The sequence below is a fragment of the Panthera pardus genome, unplaced genomic scaffold, assembly GCF_024362965.1.
Source record: "Panthera pardus isolate Hobbes unplaced genomic scaffold, ASM2436296v1 HiC_scaffold_13, whole genome shotgun sequence".
NCBI classification, from domain to species: domain Eukaryota; kingdom Metazoa; phylum Chordata; class Mammalia; order Carnivora; family Felidae; genus Panthera; species Panthera pardus.
In genome coordinates this window covers 202548524-202569426 of record NW_026526688.1, presented here as the reverse complement: position 1 = coordinate 202569426, position 20903 = coordinate 202548524, and the positions used below count along the sequence as shown (strand labels likewise).

The window sequence follows — 20903 nt, the reverse complement described above, 5'->3', positions numbered from 1 at the left end:
TTTAGAAGTGCGAATGGCATGGCTTCTTGCGGCTGCTCGCCGGTGAACGTTCTACGTGCAGCCTAATAACTTCTTTATCTCACACACCAGCTCTGGGGGGGAGGGGGCCCCTGCCCGCATGTGATGATGACCCGGGCACTGCCAACTCGGGCCCTCTGGAACCTGACTTCCCGAGCTGCCAGCCTGGGGAGCGGTGGGGTGGCAGCTGTTAGGGGGAAGGGGCTGGGTCAGGTTAGGGAGCAGGCAGGTTGGGGAAGGGGCGGTCAGAGCGGATAAGGGGCACACGACGGGGAAGGAGATCCTCAGACAAAGCACGGGAGCTGTTTTCCCAGGAAGGCGGTGCGCTCGCTTTCGGGAATGTGTGCACACGCGGTCAGGGGGCCGCTGGCCTCTGGAGGGAGACCGTGCTTAGAGAGATTGTACTTCATGGTGTCCTCGCAGCATGGCTGTCCTGACTTGACTGGGGTCCCTTTCTTTTTCATCTTTCAGGTTTGGAAACTTGGATGGTCACCCAAACCGGGAGGGGATTTTGGTACAGCGTTTCCTGAGATCCCAGTGGAGTTCCTCCAGGAGAAGGAGGTCTTTAAAGAGTTCATCTATCGCATCAACACTCTAGGTAGTCCGGATTTCTCTTTCAGAAACGGTAGACCTCAAGGCGCGTTCTTGCCCGTTTCTTCTCGGTTATTCCGTAAGGAGCTGGGGCAGGATGTGATCGTGTGTGAATAGTGCATCCTGCAGTGTGTATAAAACTGTCACGATGAAAAATTCTTGCCAGGTTGGTGTGGTATTGGGTGTGGCGGGTGGGGGGCGGGGGGAAGGTTAAACGCCAAGTTTTCATACACCAGGCTTCTTTGGAGTCAGGACCGGCGCCTGGTGATAGATGATGTGCGGCCCAGTTCGGTCTGTGCCCTGCGCTGCTGTCCTGCCTGGCGGGGGCGGTTTTGTCTCCGTGTGCTCTTGTGTGGTCACTGATGCCCTTCTCTCCGGTGCAGGGCGAGCAGGCAGGGCGGGGTGGAGCCAGCACGGCCGAGCAGGGGGAAGGTAGACTGCGTTGTGTCAGACAGCACGGGACTCTGGGTGAAGGGGGCAGGTCACCTCTACCTCCGGGACCCCTGGCTTTGTCATCCACGGTGTCAGGACGGATTCAGAAACTAAGAGAGACACTCCTAGAAACTCAGTAAATCATATCAGTACTTTCCCGGTCAGGGTTCCTGCCCGCTTTCTGCAGCACGGTGGAAGTTACGTTTTTGTCCCCATTGTGCAGCGCGACGTGTGGTCTGGCGAGAGGGTCGTGATTGGTAGATCTGGAGTGTTTGTCTTTTGAGGCGGGTGTGGACATCTGCTGCACGATGGGCCCGCCCTTTGTCTCCGGCTTCTGTGCACTTTGTGCTGCTTCTGATCCCAGAAGGTTCAGGCAGCCGACACCCTCTCGCCTCTACTTTGGTTTTAGTGAAGCAGACAGTTCGTGACCCTGTCCAGAGTGAAACCCAGCGGTGACCCAAGACCAGAGCCTTGGGAAGCTCGGTTTCTTTCCTCTCCTTGGAGGTAGTTACCAGGCAGCCTCCTGGCCACCCTGTGTGACATCCGTTCCTTTTCTCAGGCATCTTCGTGCCCGAATTGTAACTCAGACCCCAGACAGCTCCACGGTCTCTTCCTGATGTGGCCTTTGCTCATGCCTTTTTTTGTGTGCTTCCTGTTCCTTTCCCGTAAATCGATGGCGTAGGCCTCTGTATCTCCAGCAGCCTCACCAGGTCAGGCTGTCTGCCTCCGCTGCCCCTCTGAGTCACCCCGTCTCCCTCCGTATCCACTTCTACCAAGGGGATCCTGGAGGTTGATGCTCTGGTTTTCCTGCCCTCGGCACCCCCTCCCCGTCACTTGTGGCCCTACCACCAGTGGCACGGCCACCCCCACCTGGCGGGTCACGAGCGGGAACAGGCAGCGCTCGGCTCTCGGACACGAGCACTCCTCACGCGCTCCGTGAGGGCCGCCGGTGGCGATGCTGCTTGTGGGCGGCCCGCCAGATGCGGCGCCCCAGCAACGTTCCGTCCTTTTTTAATCTGCCGCTCTTCTGAGATGGGGTCAGAGCAACCACTGCTTCTCCGTTTTTAGTTTGAGCAGCTTTATTGAGATGGAATCCCAGAGTACGCACTTCACCCACTCCCAGCGTGCGGTCGGCGGTCTGCTGTTCGTACGGGGTTACGCAGCCCGTGGCCCAGGGCGCTGGTCTGACTTTGTGGAAGACTTGTCAGCCCTCTGTAAGCAGGGCAGAAGCAGTTCTGAATCCGACCAGGGTAGCCCGCTGGGACGTCCCCACATCTCCACAGTGGGGGGCCGAGAGGGTGCCTGGGCCGAAGTCCTCCAGTGCCGCTTGCTCGCGTGGCCTCAGACGTGTGCCTCCGTGTCCTCGCTGGTGGCGTGGAGCTGGCAGTGTGGCGGCATTTTGGAATTGGCGTGTGCGGCAAGGGGGCTGCTGTACCTGGTGCCCCAGGGCAGCGTCTGGTCAGGCCCAGCTGCCCCTTCACATCTAGGAGTCTGGGGAGCAGGTAACCCTCCGTCTCACGCGACGTTTACATTCCTAGGATGGACCAGCCGCACCCAGTTTGAGGAAACGTGGGCCACCCTCCTCGGTGTCCTGGTGACTCAGCCCCTCGTGATGGAGCAGGAGGAGAGCCCGCCGGAAGTAAGGCCGCGTGCAGGCCCGTGCGTCCACTGGTTGGCACACGGGCAGTTAACAACAGCTGACGGATTGTTTGTGGTGGCCTAAAGAAGGGCTGCACGCTCGTTTTCTTGGTCTTGTCTGTAGAAGACTAGCCAGTTCATACTAGACTGGTGTTGCACAACAGGAGCAACCCCCCCCCCCAAAGTCTGAGTGGCCTGGGTTCCCAGTGGGTGGAGTACAGTTCATCGTAGTGCATTACATGTGAAGGGTCAGTAAGGTTACACCCTTTCTTGAAAATATTTGTGAGTTCTGTTTATCAGTATTCAGGTGCAGTGTGGAGGTTGAATCAAATGAAAAGGCCCGTTATAAAGACCACGTACGCATGTGTACCTGCGTCATTTGCAGAGATTTATCAAGCGTCTTGGAATGTCAGGGGACCTTATGTTACTATAATGTTAGCAAAAGCCATGTTCTGATAAGGCAAAGCCTGAGATATTGAAAGTCACGGGATAGAAGTCCCTAATTCTGCTAGAAGGTGTGGTACAAACTTGTAGAAATGAATGTTCAAAGAGTAGACATATGTCAGAAATCCAGATTGTCTTTTTTTTTTTTTTTTTTTTAACATTTATTTATTTTTGAGAGACAGAGCACGAGCTGGGGAGGGGCAGAGAGAGGGAGGGAGACCCAGAATCCGAAGCAGGCTCCAGGCCCTGAGCTGTAGCACAGAGCCCAGTGCGGGGCTCGAGCTCATGAACCATGAGATCGTGACCTGAGCTGAAGTCGGCTGCTTAACCGACTGAGCCACCCAGGTGCCACCAGATTGTCTTTAAATTCATGTGTAGAATTAACGGGTTGTCATATGCAAAGTCCCGAAAATGAGTGAGGAAATTTCAGGGCAATTTCTTAAAAAGTAATTTGTGTTTGGAGATTGGTATCCGTAAGAGACCTTGTTTTGAAAGGTGGACATTTGCCCATTAGATTCGTTTCAAGCCACAGGTGCGTGTGGGCTGCGGCATCAGGGAGGTGTGTGCCCCCTAGCGCTCGGGGCTCTTCCCCGCAAGGCCACGTGGCCTGAGAACCATGGCCTCCGGGCTCTGTGGGCAGGTGGGTGTCTGGCCGCTCGTGACTTGGTAAAGCGCGGACTCTCCTTCTAGGAAGACACGGAGAGGACCCAGATCAACGTCCTGGCCGTGCAGGCCATCACCTCGCTGGTGCTGAGTGCGATGACTGTGCCCGTGGCCGGCAACCCGGCCGTGAGCTGCCTGGAGCAGCAGCCCCGGAACAAGCCCCTGAAAGCTCTCGACACCAGGTGAGGCCAGCGAGGCGCACAGAGTGACCGGCACCTCCTCCCCGGGCCCTTGCCCTTGTTGCCAGAATTACAAACACGACACTTGGGCGTGTTGCTTGCTGCGAGAGGTGCGAATCCAGAGGTGATCTGGTGACCCGCGGCAGTGAGGCCTGCGTGTTCAGGACGGACCCCGGCAGAGCGAGGGCTAGCCCAGGGCACGTGGACAGGAATCGCCTCAAAGGAAGTGCCATTTGCTGTATCGGCGCCTGTGTTTCCTTTAGGCAAAGCTGGAGGAAGCCCCGAGGTTTTTGGCTTTTGAGGTTTCGATGGAAGGAAAATACCGTTTTTAACCTTTGTTCTGAACTTCAGGTTTGGGAGGAAGCTGAGCATTATCAGAGGAATTGTGGAGCAAGAGATCCAAGCGATGGTTTCGAAGAGAGAGAATGTCGCCACCCATCACTTGTACCAAGCGTGGGACCCCGTCCCTTCTCTCTCTCCAGCTACTACAGGTACCTGTGGGAGGACAGGCCATTCGTCCCCGGGCCGGGATGAGAATGTGCCCGAAATACTAAAGAGGGGGCTGCGATACTAAATGTGCTGCCCTAATTCATGACCACGAGTGTTGCTCAGGACCAGGGAATTTTATCAGCCTTGCGGAGCTCGAGTCTGGTACTGAACCGGAGTCGTGTCTCTCCCCAGTCAGGCCATTGGAAGCAGAACTGGTCAGTTACGTGAAAAATCAGAGTCCATCAGTGATCCCCGTGAACCTCCAGCTTCTTGGGAGAGAGCACCGTGGCAAGGGCAGGCCGCACCCTCCGAGGGCCCCTTGGGGCCGGGCGCCCCTGAGCCCGAGCTCTCCGTCCCCGGCTGCCGTCCCCTCCCCCAGCGCTGCGCCCGCTTTGTCTGCACCGCAGGCCGTGTGCCTGCCCCTGAAGTGGGCGCTCGAGTTTGTCACCCTGGCTTACAAGACGAGAATTTTGTGTGCACACGTTTTCTGTTGAAAAATGATATTTTAGCGCAGCGTTTTTGTGATCCCCTAGTTAGTTTATTTTAGGAATTGTTAGATCCTGCGATTTTAGGCACCTTAAACGCTTTACCCAGAAAATGTTCTGTGTAGAAGTGTACTTACCGGGGCATTGAATTAAAGTCAGGATTGTGAACTTGGGTGGCCATAGATCCAGTGAGGGTCATGCCCACCGGGAGAAAGAAGGGGCCTCACCCGGTGTCACAGGAAGCAGGAGAGAGTAGGTGCCAGGAGGAGTGCCAGCGCTCCAGGAGCCCTGAGCAGAGCACGTGCTTCCAGGGCAAGGGGCCCAGGAAGCCTCTTGGAAGACGGCGTGTTGATGCTCGATCTGGCAAAGGGTTAACTAGGGGTTAGCCAGGGGCAGGGGTCGTTTGTTCTGGGGTGTGGAGGGTGTAAAAGACTGATTGTGGAAAAGATGGGTCGGTTGAGTAGGGGCTTCTGCCCGCACCCCACTCTGGTGGGCACAGCTGGACAGCCTGGGCACCAAAGCAGGGTCCTGGGAATTGTTGCCCACTGACGTGGTCCGGCCCCCAGAGCAGAGCGCCCGCCTGCTGGGCCGTCGCCCCATCTGCAGCTGCTAACTGGTTTTTGCAGCTCAGGCCCCAGCCAGTTCCCCTGCAGAGTCCTAAGCTGGTTTGTTCCAGAGAAAAAGTGATCATTCACTATTGCCCCGCTGGCTCTCCCAGCTTAATGGGCTATAAAATGGCAGAGAAGACCCCAGAGACCCTCCGGGCTCTACAGAGCTGTGCCATCCTGCCAGCGGGTCTGGGCGGGCGCTGCCGGGCCGACGCCACGCAGGGCAGCAGTCACGGTGTTCTCGCCCGCAGGTGCCCTCATCGGCCACGACAAGCTTCTGCTGCAGATCAACCCTGAGCGGGAGCTGGGGAACATGAGCTACAAGCTCGGCCAGGTCAGTCACACCCGCGTGGCCTGTCACGTCCCCCAGCTCTCCTCGCCGTCCCTTGTCAGCCTTGGATTCGGGCCATTTAGTACATCCAGAGGAAAAGGTTACTTGTGGTTTTTAAATAAAAGGAGCGTTTTTCTTTTATCTGTTCCTATATGCTCTACTCCGAGGAGGATTTAAAGGGTCTCGTGCACGTACTGGTGTAAGCGTGTGCAAAGGTAGCGAGACGGTGTGAGTTCGACTTAGGTCCGGGGCGTCACACAGGCGAGAGCGGCACGCGTGGGGCGAACACAGAGAGGGGCCCATGCTCTGATGGGCCACCAGTTTCGCCACGAGTGTCCCAGCTGCCAGCTCAGAGGGAAGTGTGGTCCCATAGTGCAGTGTGGCGGATGGGCTGGCTCTGGGCCCCAGGGGACGGCTTACTGGGTGGGTCACCTTGAAGTATACTCGGTTTTCCCGTCAGAAAAACAGGACAGTCATGCATATGCCAGTGACGTTGGAGGAGCTGGGGAACAGGGACGTGGCCCCTGGAGCTGTGAGGGGGTGTGTGCTGGGCGGAAGGACTCGGTGTGGCAGCCTCGTGGCTGCTCTGTCCCCACCGTGTCCTCTCAAACCTCACTGGGCTACTTAGCAGGTATGCGGGGCTGTTTTCTTGTTAGCTGTTGTCGCGGAGGACGCTGGTCAGAGCAGGGTTTGGAAATACCGGTCTGTCCCGAGGGCAGCCCCGTCCCTTCGGGGCACAGGCTTGCAGCAGAGACCCCAGGCCTGCTCTGTCCCACCCTTTCCTGCCCACGCACGTTCCTCTATGATCAAGGAGTCACAGGCAGGCCGTCCGAGCTCTGTCCCTGCAGAGAAGCTTCTGTCCCTGAGACAAGTCGAGGTGATGGAGCTCAGTGTCATTTCTACGAGAGTGTTTCTGAGGAGCAGGCTATGAGTGAGCAACGTTGGCTCTTGGGGTGGCGCCTGGCCTTATTCTGGTACGCTGACGTTTGCCCGGCTGGGTCCTTTCTTCGGCACCTGTGTTCACGTCTAGCCGCCGAGAATTGAGTGTAGTGCGTTCACCTGGGGCTGAGCCCTGAACCCACCCTGCCCTGCTAACAGGCCGGTTGGCTCCCGAATCCCTCCATGCTGAGCCGTCACTGGCTGTTGGGGAATGAGGGGAGCAGGGGGCCACCCTCTCTCAGAGCTTAGAGATTGCTTGAGGCCTTGCAGCCCCTAGTCCGTCTATGGTGGCCACCTCCAGCCTGCCCTCCTGTTGCCAGTCCCCCACGGCGGGTGGGGTCGGAAGGGGAGATGGCTGTCCGTGCAGAGTGGGAACTGGGGCCGGTGTCCCGGATGGTGGTGGGAATGCAGCACACGCTCGCTGGCAGTGTGGATGCCATGCCACGTGCCGGAGGGCCCCCTCGTGAACAGAGCAGACGTGGGAGCACGCTGCCCTGCCGGGGGGGCGGGGGGGGGAGGGGCACCCCGGCGGACAGATCGACTCCCGTTCCCAGCACTGCTGCCGCCATCCCCAGAACAAGCACGGGAAGGGCACGGGGGTCTGCAGCTCAGGGGACCGACACCCGTGCCCTGACCACTGAGCCCTGTGTCCTTGTCTCCTGAAGGTGTCCATTCACTCCGTGTGGCTGGGGAACAGCATCACGCCCCTGAGAGAGGAAGAGTGGGAGGAGGAGGAGGAGGAGGAGGCCGACGTCCCCACGTCTGCATCACCACCCACATCGCCGGTCAACTCCAGGTTTCTTATCTGCCGTTCATTTCAAGCGATTTGAAATTTCCCGTCAGTCATTTGATGTGATTGGGGCACCCCTTGAAACAGGCCTTTCATCTCGCGTACTCTGCAGGAAGCACCGGGCTGGAGTCGATATCCATTCCTGTTCCCAGTTTTTGCTTGAATTGTATAGTCGCTGGATCCTGCCGTCAGGGTCAGCCAGAAGGACCCCCATCATCCTGATCAGCGAAGTGGTCCGATCTGTAAGTCTGCCTCCCCCGTTGCCCCTGCACACGCGCACGGGGCTCGTGACGGCACACACGCAGGCACGGGTGTTCGCACGTACACGCCAGTACGGACACTGCACGCTCACGCAGAGTTCGCGGTCCCTGGGAACCCGGGAAGGAGCTCTCGGGGTTTCACAGATGCAGGGTGATCCCGTAGCAGCTCTCCAGCCGGTGGAGCGGCCGTTTCCGAGTTTCCAGTCCGTGGCCCATCGATGCCCTTTTCGGTACGGTGGAAGTAGTGCAGGAGCGTCCCATCGTACCACGGCTCTCAAGGCCACGTTACGTAGCCACGTTTGTCTCCACAAGGGTCTGTTTCTTAAATGTCGGGTTTGTCAGAAGAGAGTTGTGCACACAGTGCCACCACCACACCCCCTTTGAGAGGCTCTGCTGTGGAGCCGTCGTCACCTGCGGACCAAGGCTGCCGCACGCGCGGGGACCCCAGAGAGTGGGTCACACCCGTCAGTGTTTACGGTACCGGAAGTGAAATCTGTGGGGTTTGCACACGGCTCCTCGTGAGACGCCGCGTCAGCGTTTTTACCATCGTCTGGCGAGAAGCAAGCAGGAGTCTGAAGCTGAAGACCCTGGGTCCCTGTTTCCTGCCCACTGACCAGCTACCGCCCACCATCTGCGCGGTCTCTGCGGCACGGGCTTCCCTCACCTAGGCCTCGGTGGCACCTCTGCCCGGTACCTGCAGGCGGGAGTTTTGAGCCTGGCTGTTCTCAGTTCGCACTTTCTAAGGCTCTTAAGTTATTTTCCATTTGGTCAAGTTGAGAGTTTTAATAATTTTATTTTTAATTTGTAATAGAAGTTTACAGTTTGATTTTTTTTTAATCAATAAATTACAAGCACCTGTAATACAGGCCTTTTTGTAAGTTATTAATCCATTTGAAATAACAGTGATAATTTTTGAGGTTTGGGGGTTTTTTTTGTTTGTTTTGTTTTTTACGTTTATTTAATTTTGAGAGAGAGATTGAGCCAGGGAGGGGCAGAGAGAGGAGACACAGAATCTGAAGCAGGCTCCAGGCTGTCTGCTCCGCATTCAGCCTGATAGTACTACGAAAGGACTTTGAGAAAACACCGCCCTGTGGTCAGAGGAGAACAGAGGTGAAAAGGCGGATAAGGGTCTTTTTTTTTTTTTTTTTTTAAACGTTTATTGATTTTTGAGACAGAGAGAGACAGAGCATGAACGGGGGTGGGTCAGAGAGAGAGAGGGAGACACAGAATCTGAAACAGGCTCCAGGTTCTGAGCTGTCAGCACAGAGCCCGACGCGGGGCTCAAACCCACAGACTGTGAGATCGTGACCTGAGCCGAAGTCGGATGCTTAACCGACTGAGCCACCCAGGCGCCCCCTGATAAGGGTCTTGATGTTACCACAAAAGTGGTTCCGACCTTGAGAAACCCGGGAGGTCCTCCAGGGTCCACCACGTCCACCTTCCGTAGGGCTGCTGTGGCGACTTGCGGAGCCCCGCTGTCCTCCGGGGCCTCTGAGGAGGGGCAGCGTCCCTAAAGAGCAGACACGCGCTCGCCTCAGTGACGCTTATGCGTAGGTGGTGTCATGTGAAGAGTGAACAACAGAGAACTGAACATTTTGGGGAGACTGAGTTGCTGAGCTTTTGTTTCTGAAACAGCTGCCCCTTCCTCTGTCCCAGGGCTTTGGAGAGCCCGTCCCCTCTGCTGCCCAGAGACCTAGTATCTTGCAGAATAACAGCTAGAGGGCTTCTCAGCGGTTCCGCCGCGGTCGTGACTAAGATCTGGGCGCTCGCCCTCGGTGGGCCGCACAGATGCAGGGGGATTTGAAGAAGAGACTGGGTGGCCCGCTCTTCACGTTACCTGTTCCCATTGGATTGTACGTCTCCAGTCAGGGCCCCCGTCAGTTCCCATATTTAAATGTCTCGGGGATGTTGGCACACGTATTTTGGACTTTGTGGCTTACTTCCTGTCTGAATGCTCTGCGTCCCCAGCTCCTAGTGGTCTCAGACTTGTTCACTGAGCGCACCCAGTTTGAGATGATGTATCTGACGCTGACCGAGCTGAGGAGGGCGCACCCTGCAGAAGACGAGATTCTCATTCAGTACCTGGTGCCTGCCACCTGCAAGGCGGCTGCCGTCCTCGGAATGGTAAGCCCCGGGCGGTGCGGAGGCCACCTTGTACTGGCTGCGTGTTGTGGCCGTAGGGAGCCTCGGCCTTGGAAGGCCTGACCCGGAAGGAGAGTGGGAGGACTCGGCTCTAACATCCCTGCCTTTCTGTAGGTCACCGTGAAGCGTGTTACGGAGGGCGAGCCTTGGATTAGGGCTCTTGTACCCCTTGGCTCTGGGTCATCACGGTGTGGGTAGCGCGAACACGACCGGCCCCTCCTCCTCAGTTGCCCACGGCCCCCCGCCTCCCCCCCCACGCCCCTTTGCTGAAGAGCTGCCAGCTCCCGTGCTTCCTGCCAACAGACCTCCCTCCCGGGGGCCATTTTACCCCAGAAACCCTGCATTTGTCCCCCATGTCCGGATGCCGTTGTCTGTTGTTAGCGGGAGGGCAGACTGCCTGCTTTTGCGTTCTTCCTTATTCTGCGCCCAGTCGATCAGAGCTCAGCCGACGCGGCATGCACCCGTTCTTCTGTGTGTCTGTCACCACGCACGGTCCAGGCTAACTGGACGTGATGTGAGCACATGAAGGCGTTTGCACGGGGCCTGCTCTGGTCAGCGTAGGGAAGGACAGAACCTCTGCCGTTAGAAGGAAACGGCTGGACTCCAGGCTGTGCGGGTTTGGCGTGTGCTTGCTCTTTGCTATGTAGCCTTTACCCGGGATCTGTGGGGCCTCTGCTCCCTGTTTCCTGGAGTCCCATCTTCACGTTGGTGGTGGAGACTCATTCATCCACCAAGCATGTGGGGGCTGCCACGGCCAGGGGCTTGGGTCCCTGTGTGGGGCGCGGTGGTGCTGTCCCTCTGCCCCCCCCCCCCCCCCCACGTTCCCCCTCAGTCCTGTCTGTCCTGACAGTGACCACGAGAACAGGTCTCCCCGCCCAGTCTCACAAAGGTGAGCTCTTGTTTCATCTGGGCCCCCGGAAGCTGAGACCAGGTCACATGGGACATGGCAGAGGTCTGAGTCCACGTCTGTGGCCCAGAGCCCTGACTCTAGCCCCTTCCTGGCTTTGCTCCCCTGTAGGATTCATCCCTCTGACCCGAAGTGCCCAGGCAGGTATCATCCATCCTGGGTGGCCAGAGCCCTGGTGCCACCATCAGGGAACAGAAACAATGAATCCGTTGGCCTGCCTTCTGTGAGCACATCACTTCAAAGTGTGTGCCCTCTGGGCGTCGAGAGACATGTCAAAGCAGCTGGACTTGAAGGGGTCCTTTTGTCTTTGTGGGGGATTTCAGCTGCTGGGTTCGTTTTCATTGTAATTGTGTTTTTGTGCTCAGGCCCAGGTCCCCCTAGACAAATGTTGTGTTGTCAATAAATCAAATAAACAATCATCATTTTCTAAGAAGACCCTAAGGCAAGACTTGCTGCATGGACACAGACTCCCCACCCTGACGTGCATGCATGGGCCTCTGTGTAGGCAGCCGCGCTCCGAAGCTTGTCTTTTCCTCCTGAGACACTTACGTGGTGTCAGGAAGTGTGCGTCCCTCGCTGCACGTCCTGGCGGTGCTTCCAGAGGCAGGGGCTGGATGCACGGCGGAACCGTCCTTAGGAAGGCGTCGCACCGCCGTGGTGCGTGTGCGTCTGCTCTTGGCGGGGCCTGCAGGGACCCTCAGGTGCCAGTAGCCACCTTTCCGAAGTGGGGTGGCTTGTGGAGCCCTGGGGTCACCCCCACTTCCATACCGTTTCCTGTGGCTGCCTCTGCTCTAAAAGGAGCGTCTTGAGGGAGGCATGTGGCACGGAGCGCGAGGGTTCCACTGCGCCCTACTGTGTCGAGGGTGCTAACGGCCACGGGTAGTATTTTGGTTCAGGTCAGTGCAGACTACTGTTAGGGGTCCCCAAGACCACCCTGCGTTTTTCTGGGAGGATTCACATATACTCATGGCTGGGATTTACCCCGGTGAAAACAAAGCACAATCGGCACAGGGTAAAGCGGGGGGGGGGTGGGGGGGGGTGGGGGGGGGGGCAAGTCCCGAGGAAGCAGGCGCCAGCTGCCAGCATCCTCTCCCGGGGCGTCAGGTGGGGCGCGTTGTGACAACACGTGTGGGGTCTCGGCCGCCAGGGGAGCGCATTAGAGACACAGAGCAGGGCTCCCGCCGGCGGCCGGTCCCTCGGGCCACTCTCCCTGGCGCGGCCCAAACCGCAGGCCCCTGGGAGGAAGGTGTCTGTGGGGACACGGCGTTGGCGTGACCGGGTGAGGCACAGGGGCTGCTCTGGTCAGCGGGGGAGCCGGGGACGCTCCCGCCAGCCGGGTGCCCGGACGCCCGCTCAGGGGCCTCTGGGGGGCCTGCTGCCGGAGCTCCTGCACCCGGTCTTCCTCTGTAGCTTAGGTCAGCCCCTCGTTGGCCTCTCCCGACCCGTCGTGGGCAAGCCTCTGCTCCTGTGCCTGTGCTCTAGGACAAGGCCGTGGCCGAGCCCGTCAGCCGGCTGCTGGAGAGCACACTGAGGAGCAGCCACCTGCCCAGCAGGGTCGGGGCCCTGCATGGCGCCCTCTACGTGCTGGAGTGTGACCTCCTGGATGAGACGGCGAAGCAGCTTGTCCCTGTCATCAGCGACTACCTCCTGTCCAACCTCAAAGGGGCAGCCCAGTGAGTGGCAGTGGCTGCGTGGGGGTCTTGGCGTGGGCCGGGGGAAGGGCGGGGTCGTACACCAGGTCCTGGGGCCCAGGTGGGCCCCCTTCCGTGGGGACGGGGGCGGAGGTCCTGGCGACATGACACGCACCGTCAGACCAGCCCGTGTCTCCTGGTTTCAGCTGCGTGAATGTTCACAGCCAGCAGCACGTGCTGGTGATGTGTGCCACCGCCTTCTACCTGATTGAGAACTATCCCCTGGACGTAGGCCCAGAATTCTCCGCGTCAGTAATTCAGGTGAGCGGCCTTGGGCGCCTTCCTCTGGAACGGACGTGTGTGCGCGCTCTGTCCCCTGCGGGTGGTACTCTCAGAGGAGCAAGCGCGAGCGGCGGGGGCCTGACCCAGAAGTCTTCCTTGTGTTCAGATGTGTGGGGTGATGCTGTCCGGGAGTGAGGAGTCCACTCCGTCCATCATTTACCACTGCGTCCTGCGGGGCCTGGAGCGTCTTCTGCTCTCCGAACAGCTGTGCCGGCTGGATGCTGAGTCCCTGGTCAAGCTGAGTGTGGACAGAGTGAACGTGCACAGCCCGCACCGGGCCATGGCTGCCCTGGGCCTGATGCTCACCTGCATGTACACAGGTGCGGGGTGTGGGGTACGGGGCCCCAGAGACTGGCCCGGGCCCACCTGTGCCTGCCAGCTCAGTGCCACCGAACTCCAGACCATACGGATCTGCTGTCCAAGTGAGCGAGAAGCGTGTTCATTCTTGGACACAGACCCCACGACCCCACTGCACTTCAGGAAGATCGTAGAGCAGGGGCTTGCGGTTACTGGCTCAAGGCCACATTGCTGTGTAGGCTTCAGAGCCCAGCCCAGGGAGCAGGTCTGCAGACTGACCACTGCACCCCATGTACCCACGGGGGGGCCAGGCCCTGGGCGGCTGAGCTCTCCTGTCACTTGATTTCACATGATCTCTCAGGCTTCGTTGAACTCCCTTGTGGGTTCAAGGCGTGGTCTTCAGAGCAAGTAACAGTACAGAATGATTTGTTCCAGGGAAGGAGAAAATCAGCCCAGGCAGAACCTCAGACCCCAGCCCCGCCGCCCCAGACAGCGAGTCCGTGATCGTGGCTATGGAGCGTGTGTCCGTTCTTTTCGACAGGTGAGAAACGCCCGCCTTTGCCCTGAGCTGCCCTGGGACGCTCGCCGGGAGCAGCTGCCTTCGCACGCACCTGCTCCCTTCTCAGCCCTGCCCCCGTGGCCCGCGGTTTCCCCGCTCTCCCCCTGACTGCACACACGCCTCACTTGGCTCTGCGGGAGCGGCCAGTCCTTGGGCCTCAGCACCTGGGAGCTTGGGGTGTCCCTCTCCCGTGAAGGTTGGGGGCAGCCCCTGTCAGTGTGGAGGCCTCGGGTGGGGCATGTGAACCGGACAGGCACGTGGAGTTCTGAGCAGTAATGGAGATGTCTGTGGGACACTGCTGCCTTTGGGCGGGGAGCCTTACCATCAAAGCAGGCTTGGCCCACAACCCCCCCCCCCCTGCCCCGGGCCTGGGGAGCACAGCCCCGGAGCACCATTAACAGCAGCTTCCAGGAGTCGTGCTCGGTAGACCGGGGTAAAGATTTAAACAGCAAAGGAAAGTATCTCTGAGAGCTTGGTAATTAATCCCCGCCACCCCCCCCCCCCCCCAACGTGTGCACTTGTGTCCAGAGTAGGCTCAGTTTGCCAGCTCTGGAAAATGGGTTGGGCACCTTGTCAGGCTCTTTCCCCAGGACCGCACCCTGCGTTTTGCCCCAGGCCTTGCCCCAGGCCTCCCAGTGCAGACTACGCGATGCGTCTGCAGCCTTGGGAGGCCCATTCTGCACCACTCAGCCTGGCCTGTCCCTCTGGCCCAGTCAGCAGGAGGCTTCTGGCTTTTTCTCACAAGAGCACGCTGAGCCAAGGCTTTCCCTGCGTCCGCTCGGTCCACATGAGGTGTTCAGGAAAGCCAAGCATTGCAGTCTGTTTCTGTGTTGAAATTTAAAATGAGTGTTTATAGCCATCTTCTGTTCCACACAGATCTGTCGAGCCTGACCACAGCCGGGTGACGGGCAGGGGAGCCCACACTTGGGTCCCTGCCTTCGTGGACCTTGCATCCCAGTGCTAACAAAATACACCAACATTTTAGCGAGTGCTGTCAGGCATGCAGTGTGGTCACTCTCCAGACGTCAGGCGGGGGGGACACTGAGTTGACGGGAGGTAGCTTTTGATTGTGGGTGTCGTCCAGAGCAGCAGCCTCGCCCCTTGCTGGGCCAGAGCTGGCATGCAGGCGGGGGGTCTGGGCATGCCTAGGAGGCAAGGGCCCCGTTTCTGGGGCCGTTCCGGCACTTTTCAGCGGCGTATGGCTCCTCTGTGGGCACAAATGCAGGAACCTGGCCAGAAGGCATCGCTCGAGGTGCTCACTGTAGTATCTGGGGCAGCAGGGCGTGGAGGGCATCAGCAGGAGAGTGTGCGGGTAGGGGTCAGGTAAGAAGGGTCCTTGCTGACTGCAGAGGTCTGGCATCAGAACGGGGTGCTGAGACACCCACAGCATTTGGACATGGATGGAAACCGAACGGAATGTGGATGGTGTTCTCCTTATGAACTTTTTTTATCTCTAATGTCACCATCTCGAACCCCTGTTGCTTACAACTTGACACGACTTTGAAACCCCTTTCTGAGGCCTCAGCCCACACACGGGTTGGGGGGCCGCGAGCCGTGCCTTCACCTGCAGGTGCCTGGTGAGGCCAGTAAGGAGGGGGTTGCCTGTTTGCAACATGTTTGTAACATACTGGGACCCAGGGCGCCTCCCAGCTGGCATCAGACATGAGGCCCTCTTGAGGTGGGGCCAGACTCTGACCTGTGTCCCCTCCTTTTAGGGTCAGGAAAGGATTCCCCTGTGAAGCCAGAGTGGTGGCACGGATCCTTCCTCAGTTTTTAGATGACTTCTTCCCACCCCAGGATGTCATGAACAAAGTCATTGGGGAATTTCTGTCCAACCAGCAGCCATACCCACAGTTCATGGCCACCGTTGTGTACAAGGTGAGGGCACGGGGTCACGGGCCAGGGGAAGCCCCGACTTTCCGGACCGAATGCCTTTTAACACCTGGATGCGCTGACCTGGTGCAGGTGCTGGTGGGCCCCACTCCTCACCCTGCAAACTGCAGCGCCCCTTACCCCTTACCCCTGCTTCGGTAGAGCTGTGGCCCCTGACCCTCTGGGCCTCTCGTCCTCTCAGGTTTTCCAGACCCTGCACAGCAGTGGGCAGTCGTCCATGGTCCGGGACTGGGTCATGCTGTCCCTCTCCAACTTCACCCAGAGGAGCCCGGTGGCCATGGCTGTGTGGAGCCTCTCCTGCTTCTTCGTCAGTGCTTCCACTAGCCCCTGGGTCTCCGCCGTGTATCCTTCCGGGTCCGGGCCGGGGCCCGTTTACCAGTCCTGTGGTCTCTTCTGTCTGTGTCTGGGTTGATGCTTCCTGTTCAAGTTTTTGGAACCTAACCTTTGCCAGAAACTCAGATGTCAAAATGACATATACCTTAAGCCTGAGGGGGGTGCAGCCTCGATAAGGAAACGTTTGCCACACTGACCAGGACTGCCTGGAGGGGTGGGAGGGTGGCACCAGCTCCCTGTGGACCTCCCTCCCTCCCTCCCGCCCAGTCCCCAGTCGAGGGCCCCGTGCAGCTGGGGTGGCGGCTGATGCTGCTTCTCATTATTCCTTGTCATCGTGCCCCGTGTCATCCTCTCGGGTAAAAGGCTTCAGTGAAGATCTGGTTCCCACCCCCAAAAACGCTGGCTGCCAAAAGGGGATGTTCTCCTTCAGCAGCCTTCCCCCAAGACAGACCAGAGCCTCTGAGCAGACGGCTGTCCTGCTGCTGGTGGCCGGCCTCGCTCAGTGTTGCCGGGAGGGCCCGGGCCAGGGGGGCATGGCTCTGCTCTCACCGAGCGGGAGCGGGGCCTGTGGGAGCGGCCGCGGCCGCGGCCGGCGCCGAGCAGGGAGCCGGGCCAGGTAAGTGCTGTGGACCGGAGCACCCTCTCCCTGGAGCTCCCCCAGCCGGAGCAGGGCAGCGTCCTTTAGCCTTGCCCGCGTAGCCGGTGGGAGCTGAGGCGGGAGGCAGCTCCAGCCGTGCCATCCGGGTCTGCCGGCCGCTGCTCCGGTGGCTCTCGGGACTCCTGGGCGCCGACCTGTGCCGGGCGAGGACAGCCTGGTGAGGACGGGGAGGCGCACCTGGGAGACCCCTCTTCCCTCACTCGAGCCTTGCTCCCTTAACTCCCCTGCCAGCCTTCCCCACGTCATCAGCAGGATGGGCAAGCTGGAGCGAGTGGACGTTAACCTCTTCTGCCTGGTGGCCACAGACTTTTACAGACACCAGATAGAGGAGGAGCTGGACCGCCGGGCCTTCCAGTCCGTGTTCGAGGTGGTCGCGGCTCCGGGAAACCCATACCATCGACTGTTGACTTGTTTGCGGAACGTCCACAAAGTCGCCTCGTGCTGAGTGCCCACGTGGGGCAGCAGCAGAGCCCGGGGGCCTGCCCGCGCCGGCGTGGCTCCACACACGGGCCCCCCTCGAGCGGCCCCGTGGCCGGGCAGGCGGTGTCCGTCTCTGCCCTGTGGCAGAAGGGCTCCCTGGCGGCAAGGCTGCGTGCGGGGAACACGTGCAGCAGCGTGGGGCCGCGCCCGAGTCCTCGCGGGGAGCGGGAGCAGCTGTGTGTCACTAACCCTCTGTGCTGCACTCGTGTCACGTGCCAGCCGCCCAGGTGTCCCCTCCTCCCGCTGCCCGGCCTGCTCGTGGTTGCTCTTGCGTCTGGGACGAATGTCCTCGGTCCTGCAGGTTGGCTGTCGGCCTCTCTGCTGTCCCATAGGCAGAAGGTGGCGCCATCAGGCTTTCGAGAGCGTTCTCCGCGGCTCAGCCGGGGTCGGGCCTCACCGAGCACTGGTGTGTGCGGGTGGGGGGCTGGGAGCGCGACCCCCAGCGCCGTGCTTCCCTTTCTCTGTTTTCTTCTCAGGATTGAAAATTTAATTATATCAGTAAAGAGATTAATTTTAAGGTAACTTTTTATGCCCGTGTAGAGTATGTGCATCGCAAGTCTGTGCTGCATGTGACAGCCCTCGCCGAGCCGCCCCAGCCGGTCCTTGTCCTCCCCTGTAACAGCCGGTGGGCTCTGCGGCGTGCTCCGTCCGTCCTTCCTTACGCCGTTCACGTCTGATAAGAGCATAGAGACGTTTGCTGATCTGACGTCTGCATCATAATTCACACAGCCACACGCTGGGGACCGGAAAGTGCCCACTCCTCTGTCCTGTGCCTGCCCGCGGCGCCCTCATCCGTAGGACGGCTCCAGAGCCCCCACTCAGCAGCGAAGGACAGCCGTGCCGGCACCTAGCTGACAAGGCCAGCCTGCCTGGGTGCGGGCAGCCTGTCTCCAACCCTCGTGCCCTCCAGCTCCTGTCCCCAAGCCGAGTATGGCTGCACAGGGCTGTCTGGCCGCTGCCAGGATCTGCTTCCCACGTGGCCCCTCTTGTGTTGTTAGGGCCCAGGCGTGTGATGGAGCTACATTTGTCTGCACGCCTTGGTCGTGAGCATAGCTTGGCTTCTTGGCAACCATTAGGGGAAGGCCCCAGCAGCTCCTTGGCCCCTTTTCCAGCTCAGCACATCTGCTAGGCCTCCTTCCAGCCCGGGAGGGTGTAGACCTATGCCCCTGGAGCCGTGGTGGGGCTCATTCAGGGGAAGGGGCAGGAAGGAGACAGGGTAGGGCAGCGACTGGCCAGCCCATGGCCCCTCAGACCCAGGTCACTGGACCAGCTCTGTTTCCAGCCCCAAAGCAGTCAAGTCGTTCAGTGCAAACGAGGCCTGGACATTTGGGTCGACCTTGGCTTAGGAGCTCGCGTGCCTACAAGTGGGGCTGTGCTTGCCCTCGGCCCCCAGAGGGAGGCCAGTCATGTGGTGAATGCCAGGCTGCTCAGTTTGGTCTTGAGTTTAAGTGCAGACAGCGTTTTGGGTATTTCACATGGTAAGTGGAGATAATTTGGAAGCTATTTTCCAGAGTCTGCAGAGAAGAAAGAGAACGAGTCTCGGTATGTGGTTAGCGACCCTTGTGTCTGAGTGTAGGCCTGACGTCCCACTGCAGGCCACACAGCGAGCTGCAGGGCCTGGAGACCCCCGAGCTGCCCCCCACTGCCCCAGAGCTCTGTTTCTTTCCAGCCCTTTCCTGCAACAACAGTTTGGGGCCTACTGGGGTGTGGGGTTTTCCCACCAGGTCCTGCAGAGGCCCCACCGCGCCAGGGCACGAGCGATAGAATTGGGTCACGTGTTTGATGCGTAGGACCATAAGGGCACTTTAACAGAAAGGAAGTCAGCGTTGTCCCTCCCTCTGGGCTCCCATTTCTCCTCCTGCCTTTTCCCATAAGTCGGCTGGAACGTGTGTGAGCGCAGGAAAGTGCTCAGAACCTGCTGTCTCCCACCCCTGTCGCCTCGGCGGCTTGGAGATGGGAGCACCCGGGCCTGATGCTGTTCCTTCTGAGGAGTTTACGTCTGTAGGAAGTAACACTGTGAATGTAAAGTTTGGAACTGTTCCCCTTAGAGTCCGTGCCACTGGGCTCACCGGAAGTATAACTGGCTTTGCCTTGATTGCCATGAAATAGTCGGTTCTTAACAGGGGCCCGGAGCCCGGCTCTGGCCACAGGTGCCACCCAAGAGACGGGCCTGTGTGCTCGGGAGATGGAGAGGAGTCAGTGAGTGAAGTCCTTTTGGCCACGGGTGAGTGTGTATGTGTGTGCATATGTGCGAGTCTGTAATTCTGCGTATATCGCAGTACACAGACGCGCAAGGCTACGAGATTGGCCGCGTAAGTTCTTTGTAGAAGTTCTATTTCTTAGACGTGCCCTGTGGAGTTGGCTGCGTGACGGAGGTGTCTGGGAGCGGTGTCATTGCTCGTTAAAATCCTGCTGAGGAAAGGGTCCACCTGGCCAGCTCTCTGCACAAGAAGTTAGGACTTGATCAGCTTACTAGAAGTCTATAGCAAGCAGTGATCATATCATCAATCCAAATTTTGTTGAAAATACCAATTTGGCAGGTTTGTGGGGAGTGGGGGGGGGGGGCTGTTTTTGTTTTCCTGCTGATAATATCAGGATGGACTTGAACGAAACCAGGGCAGAATTGTTTGGCAATGCACTTAAGCGTGTCTTCTCCAGAAACGTGCGTCCCTCCCCCACCGCCCCACTGAGGGCTGCAGGTGACCCCCGGCTGCCAGAGCCCGCTCCTCCTGCCCCATCACGTTTTTGTCAGCAAATGGATCCTTCACAGAGGATGAACGAGGCTGACCCCTTCAGACACCCGGAGGGCAGCGTCACGAGGCCTTGCCTCTTAAAGGACCCCCGCCGCACCCAGGCACCCCTCCGTTGCCGGCTGTCACTTCCAAGTCCCCAGGGCCGGGGGCGGCTTCTCCCGGGCAGCCGCAGTGAGCCCTGTTGCTGGTTCCATCGGAACGGACTCTGAACAGCGGTAACTGCTTTCGGCCATCGTGCAGGCAATGCTTCCTTCTGCGGCGGCTGCAGGGGGCTCTGTGGTTTGGGGGGAGTGGAATCCCATTTCCTCTCACTGCCACGAGCGTCCTTCCTAGCATACATCCTCGCTTTGGTGTTTGTCTTTCCCTCTGTGGTGAGCCCTCGAAGCCGTGGCTACCGACCAGGGGGACAGTGGGGCGGTTCTGTCTATGGGGCAACGGGCAGGGGCAGGGGAGTGGTGTGAGAGCCGCCCAGCCCCGCTGGCAAGCTCAGGAGGGCTCAGCTGGTGCTGCCGGCCCGGGCGCGGCCTCAGCGGGGAGTGGGCCGCTCAGACGGCGGTGACCAGTGAAAGTGGCCTGGAGGGGTCAGGGGTCCCGTTCCCCCGTGCACCTGTCACTTTTCATGGCGTCGAAGGAACCCCCTCCCCACAAGCGCTTCTGGGAGCACCTGGCCCTGGACAGTCACTGCCGTTTCCTGGTGCAGACTGGGTGGCGGCCACTGGCACTGGAGGACCGTGGCCTCGTCGACCGGCAGCAAGTGGCTTGGCTCTGGGCGAAGCGGGGCCGCCTGTCTGTACACGCTGCCTCGTGCTCGCGGGTGTGAGCTCGAGACGCCCCGCCACCTCCATCCCCGCCTGCTGGGAGCCAGCGAGGCTGTGAGGGGCACGTCCCGGAGCCCTGGCCTGGACCTGACCGTCTGCTCCCAAGAGGAGAGGGAAGGACTGACAAGCGACGTGTGTTTAAGTTTTTTAAACTTCCGCGAACATTGTGTATCTGAATTAAAGGGAAATGACACCACGCGCTGCTGTACGAGGCGTGCTTGCT

At 59.4% G+C, this 20903-nt stretch overlaps 1 protein-coding gene across 1 annotated transcript in view; it reads left to right on the top strand.

The window, feature by feature from the left end:
• The window catches only part of HTT (huntingtin), a 147581-nt gene extending 126704 nt beyond the window's left edge, over window positions 1-20877 (top strand). The window contains exons 53-67 of the mRNA XM_019453826.2: window positions 490-616; window positions 2580-2680; window positions 3814-3968; window positions 4317-4456; window positions 5799-5881; window positions 7483-7613; window positions 7720-7849; window positions 9836-9991; window positions 12399-12589; window positions 12754-12868; window positions 12996-13209; window positions 13622-13727; window positions 15461-15623; window positions 15820-15980; window positions 16861-20877. Of these exons, the coding sequence (XP_019309371.2) occupies window positions 490-616; window positions 2580-2680; window positions 3814-3968; window positions 4317-4456; window positions 5799-5881; window positions 7483-7613; window positions 7720-7849; window positions 9836-9991; window positions 12399-12589; window positions 12754-12868; window positions 12996-13209; window positions 13622-13727; window positions 15461-15623; window positions 15820-15980; window positions 16861-17074 (2187 nt within the window). The 3' untranslated portion in view covers window positions 17075-20877. The remainder of the gene's footprint in view (window positions 1-489; window positions 617-2579; window positions 2681-3813; window positions 3969-4316; window positions 4457-5798; window positions 5882-7482; window positions 7614-7719; window positions 7850-9835; window positions 9992-12398; window positions 12590-12753; window positions 12869-12995; window positions 13210-13621; window positions 13728-15460; window positions 15624-15819; window positions 15981-16860) is intronic.
• The last annotated feature ends 26 nt before the right edge of the window (window positions 20878-20903 follow it).